Below are 23,296 nucleotides of genomic sequence, written 5' to 3'. Positions count from 1 at the left end.
AATCTGCCATAAACAGCCATAAAGTGAATCAATAGTTGCAACCCTAATGTATAGAATTTCCTTACTGGATATATAGAACTCTCTATTGTCATGATGAAAAACAAGGACATTCTTGTGGTTTTTAAACATGTTGTGTACTTAGTATATCAAGACAGATGTTACTTTACCCAAATGGATATCTTGTCAAAGGTGTGTTATTGATCCTACATTGCTCACCTTTAATGGTCTTGCATTTCACTTGCAGAGTGGAGTGCATCCTTGTAATGGGTTTTTGACTCAATTTTTTATGCACATAGTGCTCTGGTGAGGTGAGTGTTGGCAATATATTTCAAGTCATGCTGGAAACACAGATCTTTTAGCTGATACAACTGAACAGCAAAAATATTACATTAAAATATTGCATTCTCATCTAGATGAAGATCATTTGACTATAGTCTTTGAAGCCAGGTCCTGTAAATGGGAGTACAACCCATTACCATGCATAGAGAATTACCCAATTTCCTGAGACCATATAAGTGACATAGAGAGACTTTTCAAAGAACAATTAGCTACATTCTCTGTAGTTTTGCAATCTGACCCCTTTAATCATGTTTATTCTAACCAGATTATCATCGCAAAATTCAAATTTATTTCAAACCTTATAAACATGATTTAGAAATGCAATAGCATAAGATGTGATGAATTCAGATTGACCAAAGTCACAGGAACATAGCATGTTATGAGTCATACTGTCTATTTCTTATCTTAGCTGTTTTCAGTCACCTACAAGCATCACAGATTAAGGCTAACTGTTTGTCTATTTTTGTGCCTACTATAGGTATTCTAAAAACTATACACAGGTCAGAGCCTGTGTCTCTGAATAAATGACATCTATTTAAAATATGACCACGGGCATATGTCCTCCTGTCTGACTCTTAAATTCTTTCCCTCATATGAGTTCATTCCATAGAGGATGACGTTTACAAGGCCCTAGGAAGCAAAAAAGCTGTCTTTGGCTAATGAGCACCCCATTAACTGGAAGGCCGGTCTGTGTGGTGATATTCAGCTGTGACTCACACAAACACACATGCACACAGATGCAAAAACACTTGTGCTGCTTCATAAGGATGCACACACAGACACACACACAGAAACACACTATGATGACATTTGATTGGCTGCGTGTCTGTCTTCTAATTGCGTCTCAAGAGAGTCATGTTGGCACTTGGCAGCAAGAGAGCCTTGGTCCGGCCAGTCAGGCCAGCAGCTGGAAACACACTACATCAACAAAAAGTGGTACAAAACAATATGAAATTTTCAGCAGAATTTAGTGACTCAGGCGGCACAGTGGTTAGCACTGTCACCTCACACCATGAAAGTTCTGGGTTTGAGCCAAAGCCTTTCTGTGTGGATTTTGCGTGTTCTCCCTGTGCCTGTGTGGGTAATCCAGCTTCCTCCCACAGTTCAAAGACATGCCTCTTAGGCTGACTGGTGTCTCTAAATTGCCTCTAGGAGTGAATGTGGGTGTGTGTGTTTATTTTCTACTCAGCCTTGTGATAGATTGGTGACCTGTCCAGGGTGTAGCCTGCCTCTCGCCCAGTGCCACCTGGGATAGGCTCCAGCCTCTCACGATGGATAGTTTCAGTGACTCAGCCAGGGATTTTAACTTATAGTTGATCAGGCCATCCTGACCATCATTACAAAATATTTTTTCTAGTTGAGTTATCCATTTTAGTTCCAAAGTTTTCCTAGAATCCTTTATACCATACTGTATCTTGCTAGAACTGTACAGCCTCTTTATTTTTATTTTATTTGACTTCAGATTAAGTAAGAATAAATCAAATAAATAAAAAAAATCATAATTTTAAAACTTCCAAGGGAAGACATTGAGATGCTGTATTGGATGTACCATGAACTGAGGCAGCTGACACTGGGAAGTGACTTGGAAAAAGATAGACTAGAAGAACAAGAAGAAATGCTAAGCACTAGATAAATATATACAGGAGTCTACCACACTAGACAGGACCCCAGGGAGGCCCTGAGACAGTGCAATACATGATGTTTTTCCAGGTGCACGCTTTGGCTTGGCAGGGCTGACCTGTGCTGAGCTGCACCCTAGTCAGTACTCAAGCCCACTGCACTGTAAAACACATTGTTTATCTTCCGTGTCTTGATCATGTTGTGGCAGTGCCAACTGCTAAGAGACTAACATAATTCATGGTGTCAGCGTGACATTGCTAGCTTGGAATCCCTAATCAGAAAACCAAGCGAGAGACTCAATTTTCAAAAACTGCTGCAATGAAATAATGGCTAAAAAGTCAATGATGAATGTAAGAACTTTCTCTCTGCAAAACATTTTAGCCAATCACATCTCTACGAGTGGCTTATGATGAATATGGAGCTCAGTTCCACTTGGCCAGCATAGACCGAGCCAACATGACTATCCCCTTCTGTTAGGAACAGATGGAAATGATAGCCAACCTGTGCCGACTTGAGTTGGCATGATTAAAGTGGGCTGACCTGTGTTGATGGAAGATCACCAATAGCGGCAGAGTGCAAAATGCAAGCAGTAACAGCATACACTGAATGGTACAACCAAGTAGCTGACACTGTGCACAGGAACATCTGTACTGAGTATGAGAAAATCCTCCGAAGGTTGTGGAGAATAACAGGCCAAACATTCTGTGAGATTTCCAGATGCAGATGGACAGAAAGCTAATAACCACGCAGAGCGGGATAGTGGTAGTACACAAAGAGCAGAAGGCAGCAGTGGTCATACAGTAAATGTAGCAGTCCCAAGTAACAACAACATCGAAAAGAGCCAATATGAGAAGCTGGAAGTGTTTCCAGTCAGTGCTGATAGGAACACTTGGAGCTGTGACTCCCAGGCTGGGAGAGTGCACCCAGTTGAGTGCAGTTATAGGAACAGCTTAGGTACTGTGCAGAACCCTCAAATTCATACCACCCACAGGGGTGAAAAGGGAACTACACACACACACACACACACACTCCCTTCTCAACTCTACAAAGCAGTGTGTGTGTGTTTGAAGGTTCTGCGCAGTATCTTAGCCATACATAGCATTGCATTTTTCTGGACAGAAAGCTCTGATGTTGTTCCTGGGAGTTACAACCCTGGGAATTAGTGGGGCCACTGGGACCACTTTGGCTGTCACCTTCCACATCCTTTCCAGTTCCTCTTTCAGGCCCCGATACTCGTCCAGCTTCTCATACACCTTCTTCTAAATGTTGCTGCCAATTGGACCTGCTATGTTTATCACCACTACTTCCTTCTGTCCCTTGTCCACTATCAGGATGGCTGTTTTTTTTTCTTTTCTTTTTTTTTTTTGCAATTAGCTTCCTATTTGTTTGGGTATGGAGGTCCCACGAGATCTTAGCCTTGCTGTTCTCCACGACCTTCTGAGGAGTCTCCCAACTGGACTTGGGAGAGTCTAGCTCATACTCAGCACAGAGGTTTCTGGACACAATGCCAGCCACTTGGTTGTGCTGTCTGCCAGCATTTTACATCCTGCCACTGTCCCTGAGGCCTCTTTGCACAGAATGCACCTGGGGTCCTGACTGGTGTGACAGACCCCTGCTTTGATTGATCTGGTACTTAGTGCCTGTTCTTGTGCTGCAATGATCAGTGCCTCAATGCTGTCTGATAGTCCAGCTCTTTCCAGCCACTGGTAGGATTTCCCAGTGTCAACCATCTAAGCTATCTGTTGGGGGTCCATTCCAGGGTATCTGATGACTGGCAGGGTGTATGTGTTGATGGCATGGATCTTGTTCCTCCCATTGAGCTGGCTTTTCAGGATCTGTCTTATCATTCGATGGTACTTGGACATTGCTGTCTTTCTTGTCTCCTCATTGTGATTCCCATGTGACTGTGGGATATCAAGGTACTTGTAGGTGGTCTGTATGTGTGCTATGTGCCCCCTGATAGTTCTAACCAATCAGTCTTTACTACCCTCCATCTTCTTACATTCAGTCACACTTCTCCAGTCTGAATGACATCCTGATGTCCTCATTGAAGATCTGTGCCAGGTGGATCAGTGAGTTAATGTCCCATTCGTCCTTTGCACACAGCTGATGTCATCCATGTAGAGGAGGTAGCTGATAGTAGTGCCACTCTTGAACTTGTATCTGCATCCACTGCTTGTGATGCTCTGATTTTTTTTGGAATAGTGTGTCACCTTGGTATGTGCCGCATGTTATGGTTCGGTCCTTAGTGTCCTGTTGACTTTGTATAGTGCCAGGCATTCTCAGATCTATCATCAACTGGTGTTTTGAGCCTCTGATGTTGTTCCCAATTCCCTTCTGAGCTGTGATCATATACTAGTTCATGTGGGCATGTAGCTTCGCAGCTATGATGCCTGATAGGACCTTCCATACTGTGGAGAGGCAGGCAATTGATCGGTATTTGAATATAGGGGTGTCTCAATTTTTTTGTCCTCTGCAGCTACATACATGAGAGGGTCAGAATATTAGGAACACCTCTGAATATAATGTAGTCCAGTACAACAACACCTTTAACTATGACCTCAATAATAAGCATATCATTGAATTTATACATTTATGACAATTTCACCAAAAACTTAAACATTTTGAGCTTCATAAACATAGAGTCAGTGTTGCACTGAATTGCATAAAATTGTGCAGGTGTACCTAATAAAGTGGCCAGTGAGTGTGTAAAAATGGCTGTAATTCCTAAATGGTTCATTCCCAAATGAACGACTGTATATTAAATGTGTATATACACACACTTTGGCCTTCACTGTGCACATACTTTAAAATGTGTGTGTTTGCATGCATAGGTGTATATTCGTGTTGCACTTCATCAATCTCTACTTGTGATAGCAGGTGCTTCTTGCAGATGTTAGAGCACTAAGCTACTAGTTGTTTCGATGTTAGTCTAGATGTTGGGTTATGAAGTATCCATAGGTCCCACATCCTCCATATTTAACCCCTTTCGCTGGGGTTACTTGTTAACATCAAGTGCAGTATTTACCAAGGAGATGCTCTGTCCCTGCTGCTGTTCTGCATAGGGCTGAACCCCCTCAGCCAGATTATCACCAAGAGTGGTTACGGATACCGACTACGGAATGGAGCAACCATCAGCCACTTCCTCTACATGGATGACATCAAGCTGTATGCTAGGAGTGAACGAGACATTGACTCACTGATCCACACCACTAGTATCTACAGCCAGGACATCGAAATGTCATTCGGACTGGATAAGTGTGGTCGAATGGTAACGAGGAGAGGGAAGGTAGTCAGAACTGAGGGGATTGTACTACCAGAAGGCAACATAGCAGATGTTGAGGACAGCTACAAGTACCTTGGGATCTCGCAGGTAAATGGGAACCATGAAGAGGCCGCAAGGAAAGCAGCAACTACCAAGTACCTGCAGAGAGTAAGGCAAGTCCTGAGAAGTCAGCTGAATGGAAAGAACAAAGTCCAGGCAATTACCACCTACGCCCTGCTGGTCATCAGGTACCCCACTGGCATAATAAGCTGGCCAAAGGAGGAGATAGAGGCCACTGACATCAAGACAAAAAAAGGACTCACCGAGTCTTTGGATTTACACAAATTATGCTAGTATATGCAACGCAATTCATTCATATTTCCTCTGTTAACATAATTCAAACAAGTTAACCCCTAAAAAAAATTATGTTGATTTTTCACATTATCATTGCGTGGGACCGATGTACACATTACAATCAAGTAAATCCAACAAATCTTTTTTTTCACTGAAGGAAGCTCCTTACAATGCATGGCGGGTTACACCCCAAGTCCAGCATCCTGAGACTGTACACTAAGCGGAAGGAAGGAGGCCAAGGATTAGTGAGCGTCAGAGCCACTATCCAGGACAACAAAACAAAGATCCACAAATACATCAGGAAGATGGCCCCGAGTGATGACATGCTTAGTGAACACCTCAGACAGCAGAAACCAGAGGAACTAGGGAAGGAAGAGCAGGAACGCTCATGGAAGGACAAACCTCTGCATGGTATGTACCACCGTCAAATAGTAGAAGTGGCTGATATCAAAAAATCCTACCAGTGGCTGGACAAAGCTGGACTGAAAGACAGCACAGAGGCACTAATTATGGCAGCACAAGAACAAGCACTAAGTACAAGATCAATAGAGGCAGGAGTCTACCCCAGGTGCAGGCTGTGCAAAAATGCCCCTGAGACAATCCAGCACATAACAGCGGGGTGCAAGATGCTAGCAGGCAGGGCATACATGGAACGCCATAACCAAGTGGCTGGCATATTGTACAGAAACATGTGTGCCGAGTATAAGCTGGAAGTCCCAAAGTCAAAATGGAATGCACCTCCAAAGGTGGTTGAGAATGACCAAGCTAAGATCTGAAGGAAAGAAAACAAGACCCCCCCAAAAAGGGGAGCGAGTGGGGAATTTTTTTTTTTTTTTATAAGTAAGAGCAGCACAAAAATCGCCTATTTTTATTCTCCCACCTTAACAATGTCCTCAATTTGCTGCACCACAGTCCCTAGGCAACATGAAACATACTCCCTTGTCAATTTCAAAGTGTATGTTTACCAATTAACAACTTCATGATAACACTCCCATGGGTTTAACTCTCTGTATGACTGCCTAGTTAATCCATTCATACTTCAGTGTGGTAGTGAGGGATTTCAGCAATCACGTCATCTGTTTCCCCAGTTGTAGCAGTTACCAGGTAGATGACGTATCCCCATAGCACCTTGCTTTAGTTACACTTTACAAAGGTTGTTTCCAGGAAGTGAGGTGATAAGAGAGTGTTCATTACAGTGACTGACTCCCCCAGAGGGATGGATGGCACCTGTTCCTTCTCTTATCTGCATCATTAGGAGAAAGAGGGATATTTTCCTCAAGAGTTGGGGAGAAGTAGAAGTTAGGGATCAAGACTAAAAAGGTACAGTTTTAGTTTGTGAGTGTGCATGCCTATCCTGCAGTAATAACCTCCGCTTACTCCTGCTGTGGAAAAACTCTTAGGCTGGTTCATAAGGGCCAGTCTTTTACTAAAAATACATTTGTACATAAATATCCATCACAAAATCTCAAACAAGGAAAATTAGATACCAGGGAATAAAATATAACACTTGAGTTGACTCTTCTCTCCATTTTCTGCCTGACCATCTTCATTTGTTACTCTTCTGTTGTTTGTTTCCTTTACTTGCCATTTCTTCTCTTTCTTTATCATATTTCTCACATTGTCTCAGGGAAATATTCATTTATATGGGAAACCCTCTGTCTTCTCATATCTCCTCTTTACTCTTTTTTCGATTTACCCTCCTCACCTCCCCTCCCTGTGATCTCATGTTTTCCCCTGTCCTTTTGCTTCATCTGCTCTGCTTTCCTTCCCCTAACATCATCTCTTTTACTCTGCTTTCATGTCCTCCCTTCTCCACTTTCCCCTCTCTGTCCACACTGATTTACTCACCCTGTTGAAGGATTAATAGTATGAGGTTATGCCCTGCAGAGCCACCTCCTCTCACCCAGAGCAACGTCCTGAGATGAATTAGCGCAGCCTTCCTATTTGTCAGTTTGGGGCTCATGCCCTTGGGCTATTTATAAGCCTGGATGTGGTATAAGTAAAAAACGTAAATTGCATGTTGAGTACCACTGATGAGCTCCTCTTTCTAGGCTTTTCTTGCTTCTATCTCCTTCACATTGCCTCTGGCACTTTGGTTTCTGTCATAAATCAAGCTGTACCTATCTACTTCTGTCACTCCAGAGTATCTGTCCACCTCTGTCCTTCTGGAAAGTTCTCCAATCAGCCTTCATCCCCTAACACCAAAACCTTTCACGTTTCTGTGTCACGATTCTTTTCTCAGTCCTATTGATTTATGCCATTCTCTATCCATCCGCTTGTTGTCCTCTTCCTCCAGTCCTTGTTTCTTTACTTCCACCTGCCCTGCTGTAACCCCTGATCTTCCACATCCACTCATACACCTGCTTCCAGTTTTCTTGCTATGTTCAAAGTATTTAGGTTCTTCCTGCTCCCTGCAGGACTCTTGTGTTCCATGTGTTTGGTTTTTTTTTTTTTGCTTTGTTTTCTTAGCTACCTGCCTGTTACTAGTTTTATTTTTGTTCCTATTATCTGAATCTGTTCCTGTACCTGTCTGCCTGCATGTCTGTAAGCCTTGGCCACTTCACTGAACCTGCCTGCCTGTTTGCATCTTTCCTACTCCCTGCTCTGTGCTCTGTGCTTGATGCCAATGATCAAGTCTCATGGGAGAGCATGCTTTTGCACCACTACACAAAAGCCAGCAACTCTTTCTGTCTCTTGCTACTTCTTCAGCCTTTCTCATATATATTTATATGTTTAAATAATTTTGTGTTTTTTTTTCTCCAAAGTATTTTATTCTTAATAATGTCTATCTGAAATATCCATTAGAATAAGGGAGTTTCTTTCCTCTGGTCATTTTCTGAGTGGTTACTGAATTTTGATCAGTATTCATTTTACTTTAATGTACTAACCACCCTTTTTTATTCATAGGCTGAATGTTAGCGCCAAATGTCACTGTCATTAGACTAGGGGAATATTATTCTAAGTACTGTATTTGCATTATAACACAATTAGGAGTGTTCTGATCAAATGTTCAAATGGTTCAAGCGCTGGCTATGGACTTTGGATGCATGTCATACCCCTTGTATCTTCACTATCAAGTGTCAAATAAAGAAAAAAGGAGCACTTTATATTTAGAAAATATTTGAATGTTAATAAAAAAATACATTTAAAAAATAATTAAATAATGCTGCAAAATGACAAAATAAAGTTCAACTCCAGCTTTAAAACACCAGCACCTCTTAAAATCTTTGGCTTTGTGCTGATGATGATCTTTTCTTAACACACTCCACACACCTCTTAATTTTTCCATTGACCAGGACTTTTAAATGTTTTTCCTCCCCTGCTGATTCCAGTAGCTGTTTTCTGTTTGCAGTGACTTTAAGGAGAAAAAAGAGGTGTCAGATGAAATGAACCAGAGAAGCAAAGTGGGGAAGCAGAAACACTCTAAGCTTTGGACTGAGATCACACTTATCTGAATTAATTTCAGTACCACAGTAATTAAACCTCATGTCAACATAAGTGAAACAAAAAACAGCACATAGCTATTTAAAGACCTTAGTGTGATGTTACACAAATGAACAGTAGAAAAGAGAAGACCAAATACAGTATATTGCAGTTACATTCTCCTCAAATAAGATAGGTTTATACTTTCAGTCCTAATTATAGCATTTAGCTTTTAGCCATTTAAGGACATGGTGAAACAGCTGCACCTGCACAGTGGGCTGTTTTTTAAATAGGAACATGGAAATGGTCTATCCTCAGGCGAATCAACATGCTCAGTAAATCTCATGGCAAGTTTGGTTTGACAGTGGGGCTAGCTGAAAGGTAAGGGTGAAATATAAATACAGGAGGATGACAATATACAGTAAATGTGATGGAATAATGTTTAACCTCCTGAGCACTCCCTCTCACACTGTTTGACTATGCTGTAGCATTTTTCCTGAAAAAATATTACTTAATTTTGAGAATTACACTAGGTTTCTTATAATAATGGCTAAGATACAGGAAATTACAGTATGTACATTATCATTCAACAGACCCTCTAACTTGTATATGAAAAAAGCTTTTAATTCATCTGGGTTTTTCCTTTTCAGTCAGTAATAGCCAGTATTCCTTTGTGATCTCTGGTGTGATTCTCTAGTCACGAAAGCCTGGCAATATAAGACACCTAATCTTTCACCACTCAGTGGGAAACCTTCACAGAAAGCTTCATGAAATCCATTAGAGGTGAATTAATGTTTGTGCATGTGTGTGTGTAATTGTACTGAGGCATCTGTGGGAACTGATCAATAGCCAAGTTAGCTTGGCTATTAGAAATATGTTGTCAATATGTTGCAGTTTTTTAAATAATGTTTATTACAATTAATACTGTGAGTGATGAATAAAACTATGTTTAAAGCAAAATGCAATTTGAATGAAATCTAAGTGGCTGAGGTGTCAATAGCACAAATTGTGAGAGGCTAATTGTTTAGAATATGTCCCTCTGTCATCTCACACTACACCTTTGTGAAGCACCTGCTGGTGAACCACATAAGAATCTTAGTTTTTTTTTTTTTTTATTCCAGCAAGTTACAGCTATGCCTTGTATACCCATCATTCTTACTACTGGAAATCTAGGACAATTTGTCAAAATCCCTGATTAGTTACAGTGGCAATGTATTTATTATCTGTATTTGACAATTTTGGTATGGTTCAGATTAGGAAAAGATGAAAAATATCATGGAAAACAAACTACAGTATAGTTAAGGTACAGTTAGAGTTAGGCAACTAAAGCCCTTGGTGGAGGTGGGTAATAGTAGGCTATGGATGGGACAAACTTGTTATTGTCAAACTAGTATGACTAACAAGCTACTGGACCTAATGAATCTTTATTTACTTATAAACTTATAAACTAATCAGGAATCCTAATTAAAATCCAGTTTGCCATTTCTAGCCCCACCCCTTACCACTATTTTGGATCTATGAACTTCCATTGTACATTTCAACTAGAACTCTTGGCAGAAATGGTGGTCTATTTTACAATTTTTTGTAGTTTTAAGATGTTTTATGCACTATGTTGCTATATGCAAAATATTTAGCTTTTCTCATGTAGTTCTACTCTGTAATTTCTGAAATGTTGCAGGGTTGATGCCTGAGGATTTAGCTACTATTGTTGTAAGTTTATCATACCTGCAGCTAACACTTTATTGGCCAAGGTGTACCCTGCCTCTCACCCAGTGCTTACTAGGAAAGCTCCAGATCTATAACAGCCTAAGCAGTTTGAAAAACTGTGAAAAAGGAATAATACATTTTTTAGTTCATAGCACAATAACTCTCATAGTACAAAAATGACTAAACTATAGTTTAGGTTACAAAATATCCTTGGAAAACATTAAAAATTCCAAGTGGAGTTTTAGACCACTAAGTTTTCGCCACTATGGAGTTGATTTTCTATGAGTGCCTATATGCATATATTAGACCCCTGACAAAGATACTGTATTAAAGATTTGTATTAATACACAAATCTTAGCCATAATAATGATTCTTTGTCTGACTCTCTCATTAAAGAAAGCTATTTGACTGGTTTCCAAGATTTCCAAGACTATAAACACAGTCCTGGAAATCCATCTCTGAGACAAAAATAATCCCTCCTTTACTTTTTTGACAAATACAGGAAGTGCATATGCTGCCATGTACTTGAAATAGCATGATTTATGATGGCATTAAAGGTGGAAATGGGCAGAGATTCAAAGCAGTGGGGTCCTGATAGTGTAGAACGCAATCTATGCCAAGACTGTTTGTAGGTGGTATAATGTATCAAACAGATTCCTGTTAGCTTGCAGGGATGCTTTTTAATTAACATAATGGAGGAGGAGAGACAATTAGAAGACTTGTACTATATAGGATGCAGAGCAGAGAAGCTAATAGAAGAGATGAATGTCAGCACTCAGGATCAGGATTTATGGATTCATCTATGATTGCAACAAGAAGACGATCATTAAATAGTGCTGTATTTAGTCATTAAGAAGGTGTTTGGTGTCAAGATATTCAACTCTAACATTTGCACCACACCAAGGTGCAGGTGAATGGAATTTCATTGGGACTTTTACTTCATTCAGCTGAAAACTGTTCAAACTGTGTCCTGTGAATCTTTCAAATTACTGTGTCCTTTTTGGTCTGACTAATATATATGTATTGTTCAATGATGTTAATGACACCAGTGGAATTCAATTAGCCTACAACTGTAGGCAGATATATGTATATTGGACAAATAAAGCCAAAACTATCTGCATGATACTACTAGAAGTATACATACATAAGATTTGGTTGAATCGCTTGGGGGTGTCTTACTCACACTTTTTTTTTCCACTAAGTCAAAACTGGCTATAAAAAAAAAAAAAAAAAAAAGTCACAAATTGCAAGGGTTCAGTGACCAATTAAATAAATAAACCCCATGATTAATGTTTACTTGTGGTTATTACTCTTTATAGGCACAGTGACCACAAACTTACATACAAGCAGGAAATGAATGTCTCTCTTTAGAAAGGACTCTGAGATTTTTCCTCTTTGCTCACTCTATATTTATCTCAGTAGGGGGGTAACTATGCCTGCTACCCACCAGTGGAGCAGGGATAAATCTCAATTACTGGGAAGCTCCATCTTATGTTTCATGTATAAGTGGCCTTAGTTACACCTTTCCTCACTCTCTGTAACATGTATTGTGGCCAAGAAAGACTCAGCCTGATGATTTGCTTGTTGATTTGAACATGCAATTAATATGGTTATTCTAATCCTTGACATACTGTAAGTACATTATAATCCACTTGCTGTTTGGACACCCTGCCAAACAGCTTCTTCAAAAATGTTTTCAGTCGCTTGGAAATAGATGTGCTGAAACTTGTTAATAGGCCACTTCCGTCAGGTATTATTCCAAAATCATTGAAAACTGAAGTTGTTAAGCCTCTTCTAAAGAAAAGCAAACTGGATCCTTTGGTGTTAAACAATTACAGGCCAATCTCTATTCATCCTTTCATGGGAAAAGTTATTGAGAATGCAATTTTGACTCAACTGAACAACATTTTAAATACAGACAGATTTTGGGACAGATTTCAGTCTGGCTTTAGACAACACCACAACACAGACTGCACTGATAAAGGTGTTAAATGACATTGTCGATACAGATTCAGGTAAAAGATCAGTCTTGGTGCTGTTTGATCTTAGTGCATTTTTTGATACTGTGGACCACAAAATCCTTTTCGACAGAGTGAAAAAATGAGTGGGATTATCAGATACAGTCCTCACTTGGTTCAGATTGTATGTTGAAGGCAGGAGTTATGTTGTTTCCATTGGTGACCATAAATCAGAACAAATCACCATGACATGCGGAGTCCCCCAAGGTTTGATTCTTCAACCACTGCTGTTCAACCTGTAGATGCTTCGTCTGGGTTAAATCATACATGTTGCCTATCATGGTTATACAGACAACACTCAGATCAACTGTCACTGATTGACTATGGTCTCTTAGACTCACTTTGTTAGTGCTTAGAGCAGGTAAACACCTGGATACAATCAAATTTCCTTCAGTTCAACAAAGGCAAGACTGAACTGTTTTGGAAACAAGAAGACAACAACAGAAATCATTGCTCAGTTTGATTCTAGAGCAGATTCTAGAGTAGACAAAAACTCCAGTTAGAAATCTTGGTGTCATAAATGACTCAGACCTGAGTTTCACCAATCAAGTCAACACCATGACTAAATCAGCTTTTTATCATCTCAAATAAACATCAAGACTTAGACTTCTCCTTTCCAGACAAGATTTAGAGAAACTCATTCATGCCTTCATCTCCAGCAGGCTGGACTATTATAAGGGTCTCAAACAAACAAAAAAACAGACAACTTCAGCTCATTCAGAATGCTGCTGCCAGAGAACTGAGCACATCACTACTGTTTTTAAATACTTACACTGGCTATCAGTTACCTTCAAAATAGAGTGTTGCCGCTAGTTTATAAGTCACTCAGTGGTATGGGGCTAAAATACATTTCTGAGCTCCTTGGAGAATAAAAATCCAGTTAGGCTCTGAGATACTTAGGAAGCAGTCTGGTGGTAGAACCTCGGGTCAGAACCAAACAGGGTGAAGCTGCTTTTGCTACTATGCTGACTCAGATGGAACCGACTTCTTGAACCTTAAATGTGCCCAAACTCTACCACTTTCTAGTCTCAACTGAGAACTGTTTTCCTGTGCCTTTGTTTGACTGGTTTCTATGCTGTATTTTCTGCACTGTAACAGCTAGATTTCTGTTTCATATATTTTATTTTTTTCTTTTTGTTCTTGTTTTCATTTTATATATTTTATATTATTTTCACAGTTTTATATTTACTTTGTCTTAATTTACTTTATTCTGGTTTTAATGCTTATTGGTTTTAATACTGTTAATGTTTTACCTTGTGTCTGTAAAGCACTGAACTGCCTCTGTGTATGAAATGTGCTATAGAAGTAAATTTGCCTTGCCTATAAGAGTTGCTCTTAAATTTAGCACTTCAGCCTGTGAGTGATCGCATCACTGGATCACTGGTGTTGGCTCAGTTTGATTAACTAACTTCTAAAGCCTGGGGGACCCCTCATTTAGACTGGGTGTGGTGCATCCTGTCTGTGACAGTTTTGTTCCATCCTCTGCAGGGCTTCATCTCCAACTGGGTGCAGATGTGGAGCGTTTTGTTGCAGTGCTGATTTTTCATGCAGGCAAATTTTCCTTGTTTTTCAGCTTCTACAGTGGGTAGGCCTCTATTTAAGTGTGTTTGTTGTTGTACTCTAGCCTACAGACTAAGCTACAGTTAAAGAGCCAATGTCATGTTTTTCCTTGTTTTTTGACTTATCTACAATGTTACAATGGTGAATTATCATCTTAGACATCACCTAAAAATGAGGTGAATGTATGTTCAAGTATCTCTATGCAGAAGCAACTTGCTTTATACACGTCTCGCAAACTTTTGTGCTCAAGGTTTTTTTCTCTCAAAATTAAGTATTACGTGATAGTTTAAGGATCTCCTTGAATGGCCATATTCTCCAAGCCATTGTGGGGTTTGTCAGGCGACAGTGCGATGGGTAGAGCAGTCATCTCCCAACCAGAAGGTTGAAGTCTTGGTGCCTGTAGTCCACGTGTTGAAGTGTCCTTGGGCAAGACACTGAACCCCCCCATTGCCCCCGAGGGTTAGAGCCATCGGTTGAGTTGATGCCGCAGGTGGCTGCCATCGGGTTCTGTACCGGAAACAAATTCTTTGTGTGTAACATACTTGGCTAAATAAAACTGGCACCCCACAGGGATGTGTCCTCAGTCCAATCCTCTACACCCTGTTCACCCACGACTGTGTCGCCTCCCACAAAGACAACATCATCCTAAAGTTTGCGGACGACATCGCAGCGATAGGTTGCATAACTGCCGGGGACGAAACAGCCTACAGGAGGGAGGTGGCCGGTCTGGTGTCATGGTGCAAGGACAATACTCTCAGCCTCAACACGGACAAGACCAAGGAGATGATAGTGGACATGAAGAAGGAGAGGAGATCTCATTGGCCACTGTTCGTCCGGGGGCTTGAGGTGGAGAGGGTTCAAATACCTGGGTGTCCACATCAGTGAGGACCTCACTTGGACAGGCAACACCACACAGCTGGTCAGGAAGGCCCAATGGCGGCTGTACTTCCTGAGGAGGCTGAGGAGGTTTGGTATGTCGCCTAGGATCCTTTGCAACTTCTACAGTTGCATCATTGAGAGCATCTTGACCAGCTGCATCACCGTCTGGTATGGCAGCACTAGCAGGGTCACCGTCCTGAAGCCAACGTACTACTGTCACTGTGGACCACTGGTCATGACAGGCAGGTTTCATGACTCTTAGACATTTTACCAGGAAATACATCATGTACTGTTTACATTCTCAGTTTGCACATTGACTGTTGACTGCTGCACATGCTGCTCCCATCCAGCATACATTCTGTTATTATATTCTCTTATATATTTTTATTATATTGCTGCATTTGCTGCTTAAAGTGCCTTAGATTTTATGTTACTTATTTATCTACTTTATATTTCATTTGTATTTTGTGGCATTCATGTGGACGGCAAAGTAAGAATTTCATTGTACAGGGAAACACGTTTCCTAACTGTGCATATGGCAAATAAACACTTTGAACTTTGAACTTATCCGCATTGTTTTGAGTGTTACACATCTCTTCATCAGTGCACATACCATTGTTTACCTATCTATGGAGGAGAAATCCAAATTAATTAATGCCATCGTGGATTGTTGTGCTGTCGACTTGTGACACAACACCGGCAGCAGGAGTTGTGCATGTTCACGAATTATCCTCTTGTTTTTAGGAAAAGGCTCTCTGTTTTATCATTCTGAAATAATTACAGGCTATATGGAGTTATAAGGGGTGTCAAGCTAAACTAGAGATACCCAAGATTAAACATTAAATGGCTGAAAACAATTAATCTCTTATGAAACATGCATCAAAGATTTGTGGCTGTGTTTTAGTTGTTAAAAATACATTCATCCTTAAAAGTTAATTATTGCCTATCTATCTTCCAGTGTTATGTTTCTGGGAAAGTGCTACCTGAATGGTGGATGGAACTTTGATCAGAAGCACCCCAGAAGTGGCAACGATCAAAAGTAGACTAGATGCGTATCTTTACTGAAGTGGAACTGAGAGCTATTTCACATCGCTGCTGCACCTGGTGGAATCACAAGCAATGGATTGGCTGGTAGCAATCAGCTTCGGCTAGCATGCCATAGACAGAATGTGACGCAGCTGCACCCGGTGAAAATGAGGGGAAAGACTTGAAGGTCTGTGAAACATTGCTGATTTGTCGGAGCCATCCTTTAGTGAAGTACTGAGTCATGCTACTAAAAAAATGTTTATGTACAATAATCATTTTGGTTTCATTTTAACGTGGTATGACTTGTGTATTACTTTCTTGAAAGTAAAATTGAATTATGGTTTTGGTTGCATGAACATGGTCAATATAGTTTAGTTTGTGTTAATCATGTAAACTGTCCTGCTGGCATAAATTCTCACAAGTGAACTAAATATGCACTAATCAAGAGAAAATAGCTAATGCACATTTACTTTTGTTTGAATAACATTTGTTTTTACATTTGTATCATTAGTTTCTAAGTATGTTTGACTCAGACAAGGTCTGAATGAGGTTGAGTGTTGCAGAGCACTGAGAGGCAGGCTTGGGCTTGAACCCCTGTCTGTGAATGTAAGACAGTACCAAAGAACATTTAAGTCTGTAATTGATGAGACACAAACAAAGTACTCTATATTAATAATGTGCAGATTTATTTATTCCATACACTGCACAGGACCATATATCAGGGAGTCTAGTACTAAGTCTTGAAGCTGGCTCTGAGTTCCAAATTCACAAAACCGAAAGGTGTGATGTTCACGATGCAACTTATTCACACCTTTCCAGGACATACCCTCCCCAACAGTATATGAGCTCAATCCAAAAATAAAAGATTCTCAAAGCAGAGAGCATTTGTGATTTGTGTACTGTATGTCTGCGTGTAGCTAGCTACCAAGCTGGCCTTGATTCTTTAGTTGGCAAATTGTGAGGGGCTTAGGTTTGAGGCTAGTATTCTCCTCTCCTCTTGCACACAAACACACACAAGAGTTTAGTCTCCTACTTGTCCTCCTTCAGTCACTCTGACACACAAAAAGAATTCTGCACACACAATTCTCCCAGTTCGCCACAATACATTTATCAGCCCAACCCAGCAAACAAGATTCAGCCCAAAGTCCTAGGCACACCCAGAAGCCACAATCCAGTGTGTGTTAGAGTGAGAAGATGCATGAGACAGAAATCCACACACAGAGAGGGAGGGAAAGACAATGGATACTAATGTGGGGCTCCCAAAGTCAAACACTATTTGCCATGTAGATTACCCTCCCCTCATCTCTTTGCCTTCATTTTTCACTGCAGCTTGCCTTGTGTGATGCAAGTGCAAGTGGATTGTGTGTGTTTCTTAAAATTAAATACAATTTTAATGATGCCCTGGATACATGCCTGTGGGTGTACAGAAAATGCCTTTCTGTGCTGTCTGTCCTTGTGTGTGCGTGTGTGAGACTAACCGGGAAGCCTTTCATGGTATTTTTAGCTTATTACCAAACACATAAGCTTCTAAAAGGCCTATTTTTTATGACAAATAGCACAAAGTTAAGCTCCTGACAAAAAAAAAAATGTCAGCAGAACAAGAAAAGCCTCACGAATACTTGCCTTGCTCTTCTTTCTTTTAATACTGTCAGTACAGCTTTAAAAGGATTTAATATGCAGCAAAAAGCAACTATGCACAGTCAGGTGTTGTCAAAATTAGGCCAAGTGAATGTTCAGAAATTCTGTTTACCTCTGTAATGTCACTCGCTATGCAATTTCTAAATGAATAGAAGCACACACACAGAAACCCTCGAGGGAACACCACATTCACAAAGTTTAAGAAATTCTGCCAGAAACCTGCAATTAAAATTGAGCTGGTGAGGTTTTGAGATGTAGCAAAAATAAATAAATAAGTGCCAGTTTAGGAAGTGACACCCGACTTGTTCCGCATCACTGTTGCCATTACAATACACATTTGTGTGTCTCACTCCATGTGATGAATAGTTTTGATTAAGCATCCCAGTTCTCTGACTTACTACCAGTTTAACAAGTGACACCTGATGGGGCCGCCATCACTGCAGCTCAGCATGCTTATACACAACCTTCACTTTACTGGCTCCAAACCTTTTTTACCCATTACTTTATTATGTTTAATAATGCAGCAGTTTCAGTAATGAAGTTGAAAAATCATAACAGGCTGAGTTCTATTGAATAATAATGTATTGGTTGTGTGTTGTGTTTTTATAGAATGGATAAGTTAAGCCAATACTGAATTCTCATTCCACTTTTCTTTAATTATCAACTTTCATAAAATCTCTTAGATAAGTAAAAATTTGTCACATTGCTGTGAAGAATTTTTTTAAATTTTATATGTGGGGGAACAGGCCTATTTTTAAAAATAAATTCCAGTGTCTTATTCTTAAATTATACTATTAATAATATTTCCACAACTTGTAATGAGTTTGACCCCTCTTCTTCTAATCAGGAGCGGATCTAAAAAACTTTGGATGTGGTGGCCAGGCTGGGACACAGACTCAGAGAGGGTTGGTACATTTGAAATACATGTAAACAGTAAATTAAACCCCTATACCCCCACCACAACACAAACAGTGAAATGAATGCAAGTATCATGATACATGAATGATGTAAAATAAAATTAATTTTACCAATATCAATTACAAAGCACCAGCATCATATCACTCTGGCAGGAGTGGCACCAGGGGTAGCCAATCAAATTCTGGGGGTGGCCGGTGCCACCCCTGGCCACCATCTTGGCCTCTAGTACATATTACTATTGTTATTACTGTTATGGTTTAGTCCCCCTCACCATGAGGGTGACGAAAAACCGAGGTAAGACTCAAGATGCCTGACCCAGGTGCTAGTACAAAAAAAGGAGGTTTAATGGAATAAAAACACAAAGTACAACATGACAAGGTCCATAAACATATACAGTCCGGGTAAGGCAGAGATGGTGGAGGAGACCAGGACGACCAGGGGAGGAGACAAGCTAACCGCAGGAACCAAGACAGTAGGAGAATGAGGACGGACAGATGAAAGAAGAAAGTGGCAAACGATAAAAGAAACCCAAAAGCAAAACAGCTGAGGCACCGATCCCACAAAAAGAGTAGGAGAGAGAAAAGAAAAAGAGAGGCAGGTCGAGAGAACAGAGGAGAGAAAGGCGGAAGAGAGGCAGGTCACACCAAGCGGACCTGACAATTACTATAACCATTATTCCTTTAGATCATACTGTTGCTGCCACTATTAGTCAACAAAAGGATGGACAACAGAGGTGATAATGATATTGTCTGAAATGATGGACAATTTACAGTTAAAGTTTGTTGATGCGTGGTTTGTCATGTGAGAGAATCAAATTGTGTGTGTGGATCTTTTATTGACTTTAAAGAATGACTTTGGCATATTACAGCTTGGGTTTTGTATGCATACTGTAGTCTAATGCATTCCCATTAGAGATGATAACATTGTACTAACCAGGTAATTGCTGAAGTAAATACCTAAATACCCATTGTATTTAGGTATTTACCCTTATCACATTATTGTAACTTGTGACAACTGTTCAGCAAATGTTACATTGTTTTCCTTTAAAAGCTCAACATAAAACTAAAACACTGCATAACAACCATGTGTTGTAAACAGGGAGATGCTGGATTTACTTCAGTTGCTTATTTAGTTAGAGCTTACTTGACAAAGCAGTAAAAATAAATATATGGTATCCTTCCTTGTTTGGGACTGTCCCTTAAAAATATACATAAAGGTACTGTTCTCTCTTTAGTCCCAGGAAATTAGCTTGTTCCTGATTGTCTCTCAAATACTATATTTTGTCTGGTTTTAGGTACTTGAAATTTGTTTCTCACTATGTGTGTGCTGTTTGTTGTTATGGTGTTGCTTGGTCTCTATTGCTGCTGGAACACAGGAATTTTCCCATTGTGGGATCAATAAAGTCCTACCTTACCATACAACAACAGCTCTGCCAGAGTTTTAGCCATACAACATCAGATGTCTCCTCAGGCACAACACAAAAACTGTAACATACAGCATACTGGAGGTATTAGAGGCTCATCGGGCTTTAAAATAATGTGCGTGTGCCCAGGTAGGTTATCGCATGTTGATGACTGCACTCTATTTGTCAGTAAATTTGATTATTAACACAGTTACAACACCTCACAGGTACACACTGTATAAATGGAATGTTACTGAGAATAACCTGCATTTAGTTTGGAGCTATAAATCATCACCGTCCCAACAGCTAGATCTGGAACAGCAAAAATCTTATGCAACACAGTCCCTGTCCAGCTGTCAAAGTTTGGTCTTATTCATTGTAACATCCTCAGCCTGTCTGAGTCAAAATGAAATGGAGCCTCATTTAATATGAAGTTATGGCCTCAAACAACAGCTTATTGTGTTTATTCAAAGGAATAAAACATTTTAATCAAGCAGCGCTTTTTCAGTTAAAATATTGATTGTCAGGGTTTAGTTGAAAAAGCTCTTCAACAGTTTTGAAGAAAATAATACAGCACCTTTCTAAACCACAGCAAACTAAATCTACACCAAAACATATGTAAGTACTGAATAATCTTTTTTAGACTGTCTCAATGTCATAATCTTGCTTGCTGTTCATGTATTTTATGGCCTCTCTCAGGACTGGAATCACTCTCCACTTTATCAGCCTCATTTACTTTTTTAATTTAATGTCTAAATGTCACATTTTTCTCACATATGAATCCAATACATACCCTTCTTAACAGCACTCTGTGTTGGATTTGAAAATGTCTCACTTTGATGCCATCCAGGCCAGGAGCAGTACCAAGAATGACACTATGGCAAATAGCAACACTAAAAGCAAAACATAAGATCTCCAGTCCAGTCCTGTTTTTATGCGCATTTTCAATTTGCGCACAAAAAAACAAAAACAACAACAAAAAAGTGCAAACAAACCAAAACCTAATTCGATGCAACTTCATCATAAGCAGTCTGTCTATCTCAACGCCAACTCATCAAGTTTCCTTTAAACCATTACAGTTCTTACCTGATTCCATGAACTCTTGGTTGAAGCTGCTCCAGCTGTCTTTGATCTTAACCAGATTGTCCTCCATGACTTTTATGTCAGCGAAGGGACAGTTGCATTCTGGAAAACGGGGAGAGCACCGGCACCAGCAGTCATTGTTGCGGCAGATCAACTCGCCCTCTGAGTTGCATGCCACATAACTGAGGGCTGCTTCCACAAAACGCCCACGCAGGAACTCTGGCAGGACGTCTTGCAAACCTATAATAAAAAATGAAACACATGGTAAGGTATTGATAATTTTTGGAATAAAGTGCTTGCATATTTGCAAACTGGTTTCATGTGTTGTTTTTGTGAGGCTCAATGTGGAAATTATTATTATTTATTCAGGTAGTTTCATTTAGATCACAAAAGATACCTTTTTCAAAAGAGACCTGAGAACAATAACAATCATAGTCTGAAAGCTCTTAAGACACAGCCAACAAAACAAACAGATAGTCACAGAGAGTGTAATAATAAAATCCGATTCATAAAACACAACCACGAAAAAAAAAAGCAGACAAATATCCAGTAGAACTGGGAAAGAATCAGCAAAAACAATCATGAATCATATACTGTAAAATATCACATAATATTTTAAAATTAGACAAAAAAAATAGTCTAACATTCCATTTTAAGGGAGCATATTACATAAAAGCAATTTTGCTAAGATTAATGTGTACATATGGGACTTTCGTAGGTACAGTAGTAGCTGTAAGTAGTTGTTGGATCCAATATTGTAGTTGCAAGATTTAAACAAGAGAAGTGATGTGAGGTAGTCTGGAATCAGAAAGACTTTATAAATACAGTAAAGAACAAGAGATGGTTAATTCTTCTTGACTGCAAAGAAATCCATTTGACTTTGTTTTACAAAGCAGTGATGGGTAAAGAATTTATAATTTGTAATAAACTGTTATGCACTGTGACAAACAGGATTCAGCTGCTGACTTCCTGCTGTTGGAGCAGCATGACAGTACAGAATATCCTCATAATCAAGAGCAGCCATAAAATATGATTGAACTACAGTTGTATAATATTGAAAAGACAATCTTTAATCCTATGAAGACACAATTTAATTTTTAAATCTTGTGTCAGTGCTGGGATCTCACAGCAAGAAGGTTACCGGGTTCAAGCCCAGGCCAACCTGGGCCCTTTTTATGCGGAGTTTGCATGTTCTCCCTGTGCCTGCATGGGTTCTCTCCGGATACTCAGACTTCCTCCCACAGTACAAAGACATGCAGCTTAGGTTGACTGGTGACTCTAACTTGCCCGTAGGAGTGAGTGAGTGTGAGTGTGTGTGGTTATTTGTCTACATGTCAGTCTTGTGACAGACTGGTGACCTGTCAAAGGTGGACCCCACCTGGGATCGGCTCCAGCCCCCCTGCGACCCTAATCAGGAGTAAGCGGTATAGATAATGGATGGATGGATGGATTGTACTGTATATGTGTCTTAAATGATGATCTGTTGTCAAGCCAATTACCTAAATACTTACTGTATGAGTCAACCAAAAATACAGTATATAGATTCCATTAAAAGCGTTAATACCAGGTGAGTTTGCAACACTAATGGATGAAGAAAATTCCAAGTATTTGGTCTTATCTGCATTTAGAATAAGTCAATGATCAAGAAGTGCCATTTGAAAGGCGTCAAAGGCAGTTTGGAGATGAGTTAAGGCCTGAGCTAAGGTAGGACCTGACATATACAGTACTGTGCAAAAATCTTAGGCCACCATTGGCTTTGTTGTTTTAGCAAGGTGGCAAAAGCCAGGGTCTGTCATAGGTTACTTCCATCAAAGAGCTGGGAGTTTTTGCTCCCCGCTGTCACCAAATGCTTGCTGAGGTGACTTTTGTTGTGATTTAGCGCTATACAAATAAATTAGAATTTTGAATTGAATTTTTTAAAATAATTTGTATTTATTTCTCAGTCTCTTTATTATGCTATAACCAGAAAATATGTACACATTAAAAACAAATTTTTCAGACCTTGGATTCTGCAGTGCAAAGTCAGTATTTATTGTGACCCCCCCCCCCCCCCTTTCCCCCAAC

The 23,296-nt window shown here is 39.9% G+C and overlaps 1 protein-coding gene across 1 annotated transcript in view; it reads right to left on the bottom strand.

The window, feature by feature from the left end:
- The window catches only part of brinp2 (bone morphogenetic protein/retinoic acid inducible neural-specific 2), a 257,146-nt gene that overhangs the window by 51,361 nt on the left and 182,489 nt on the right, over positions 1 to 23,296 (bottom strand). The window contains exon 7 of the mRNA XM_020613359.1: positions 21,236 to 21,472. Coding sequence (XP_020469015.1) covers positions 21,236 to 21,472 — 237 coding nt within the window. The remainder of the gene's footprint in view (positions 1 to 21,235; positions 21,473 to 23,296) is intronic.

Source organism: Monopterus albus, unplaced genomic scaffold (assembly GCF_001952655.1).
Source record: "Monopterus albus unplaced genomic scaffold, M_albus_1.0 scaffold133.1, whole genome shotgun sequence".
Classification (NCBI taxonomy): Eukaryota; Metazoa; Chordata; class Actinopteri; order Synbranchiformes; family Synbranchidae; genus Monopterus; species Monopterus albus.
Note: the sequence above shows the minus strand (reverse complement) of the source record. Positions and strands in the feature narration are given on the sequence as shown.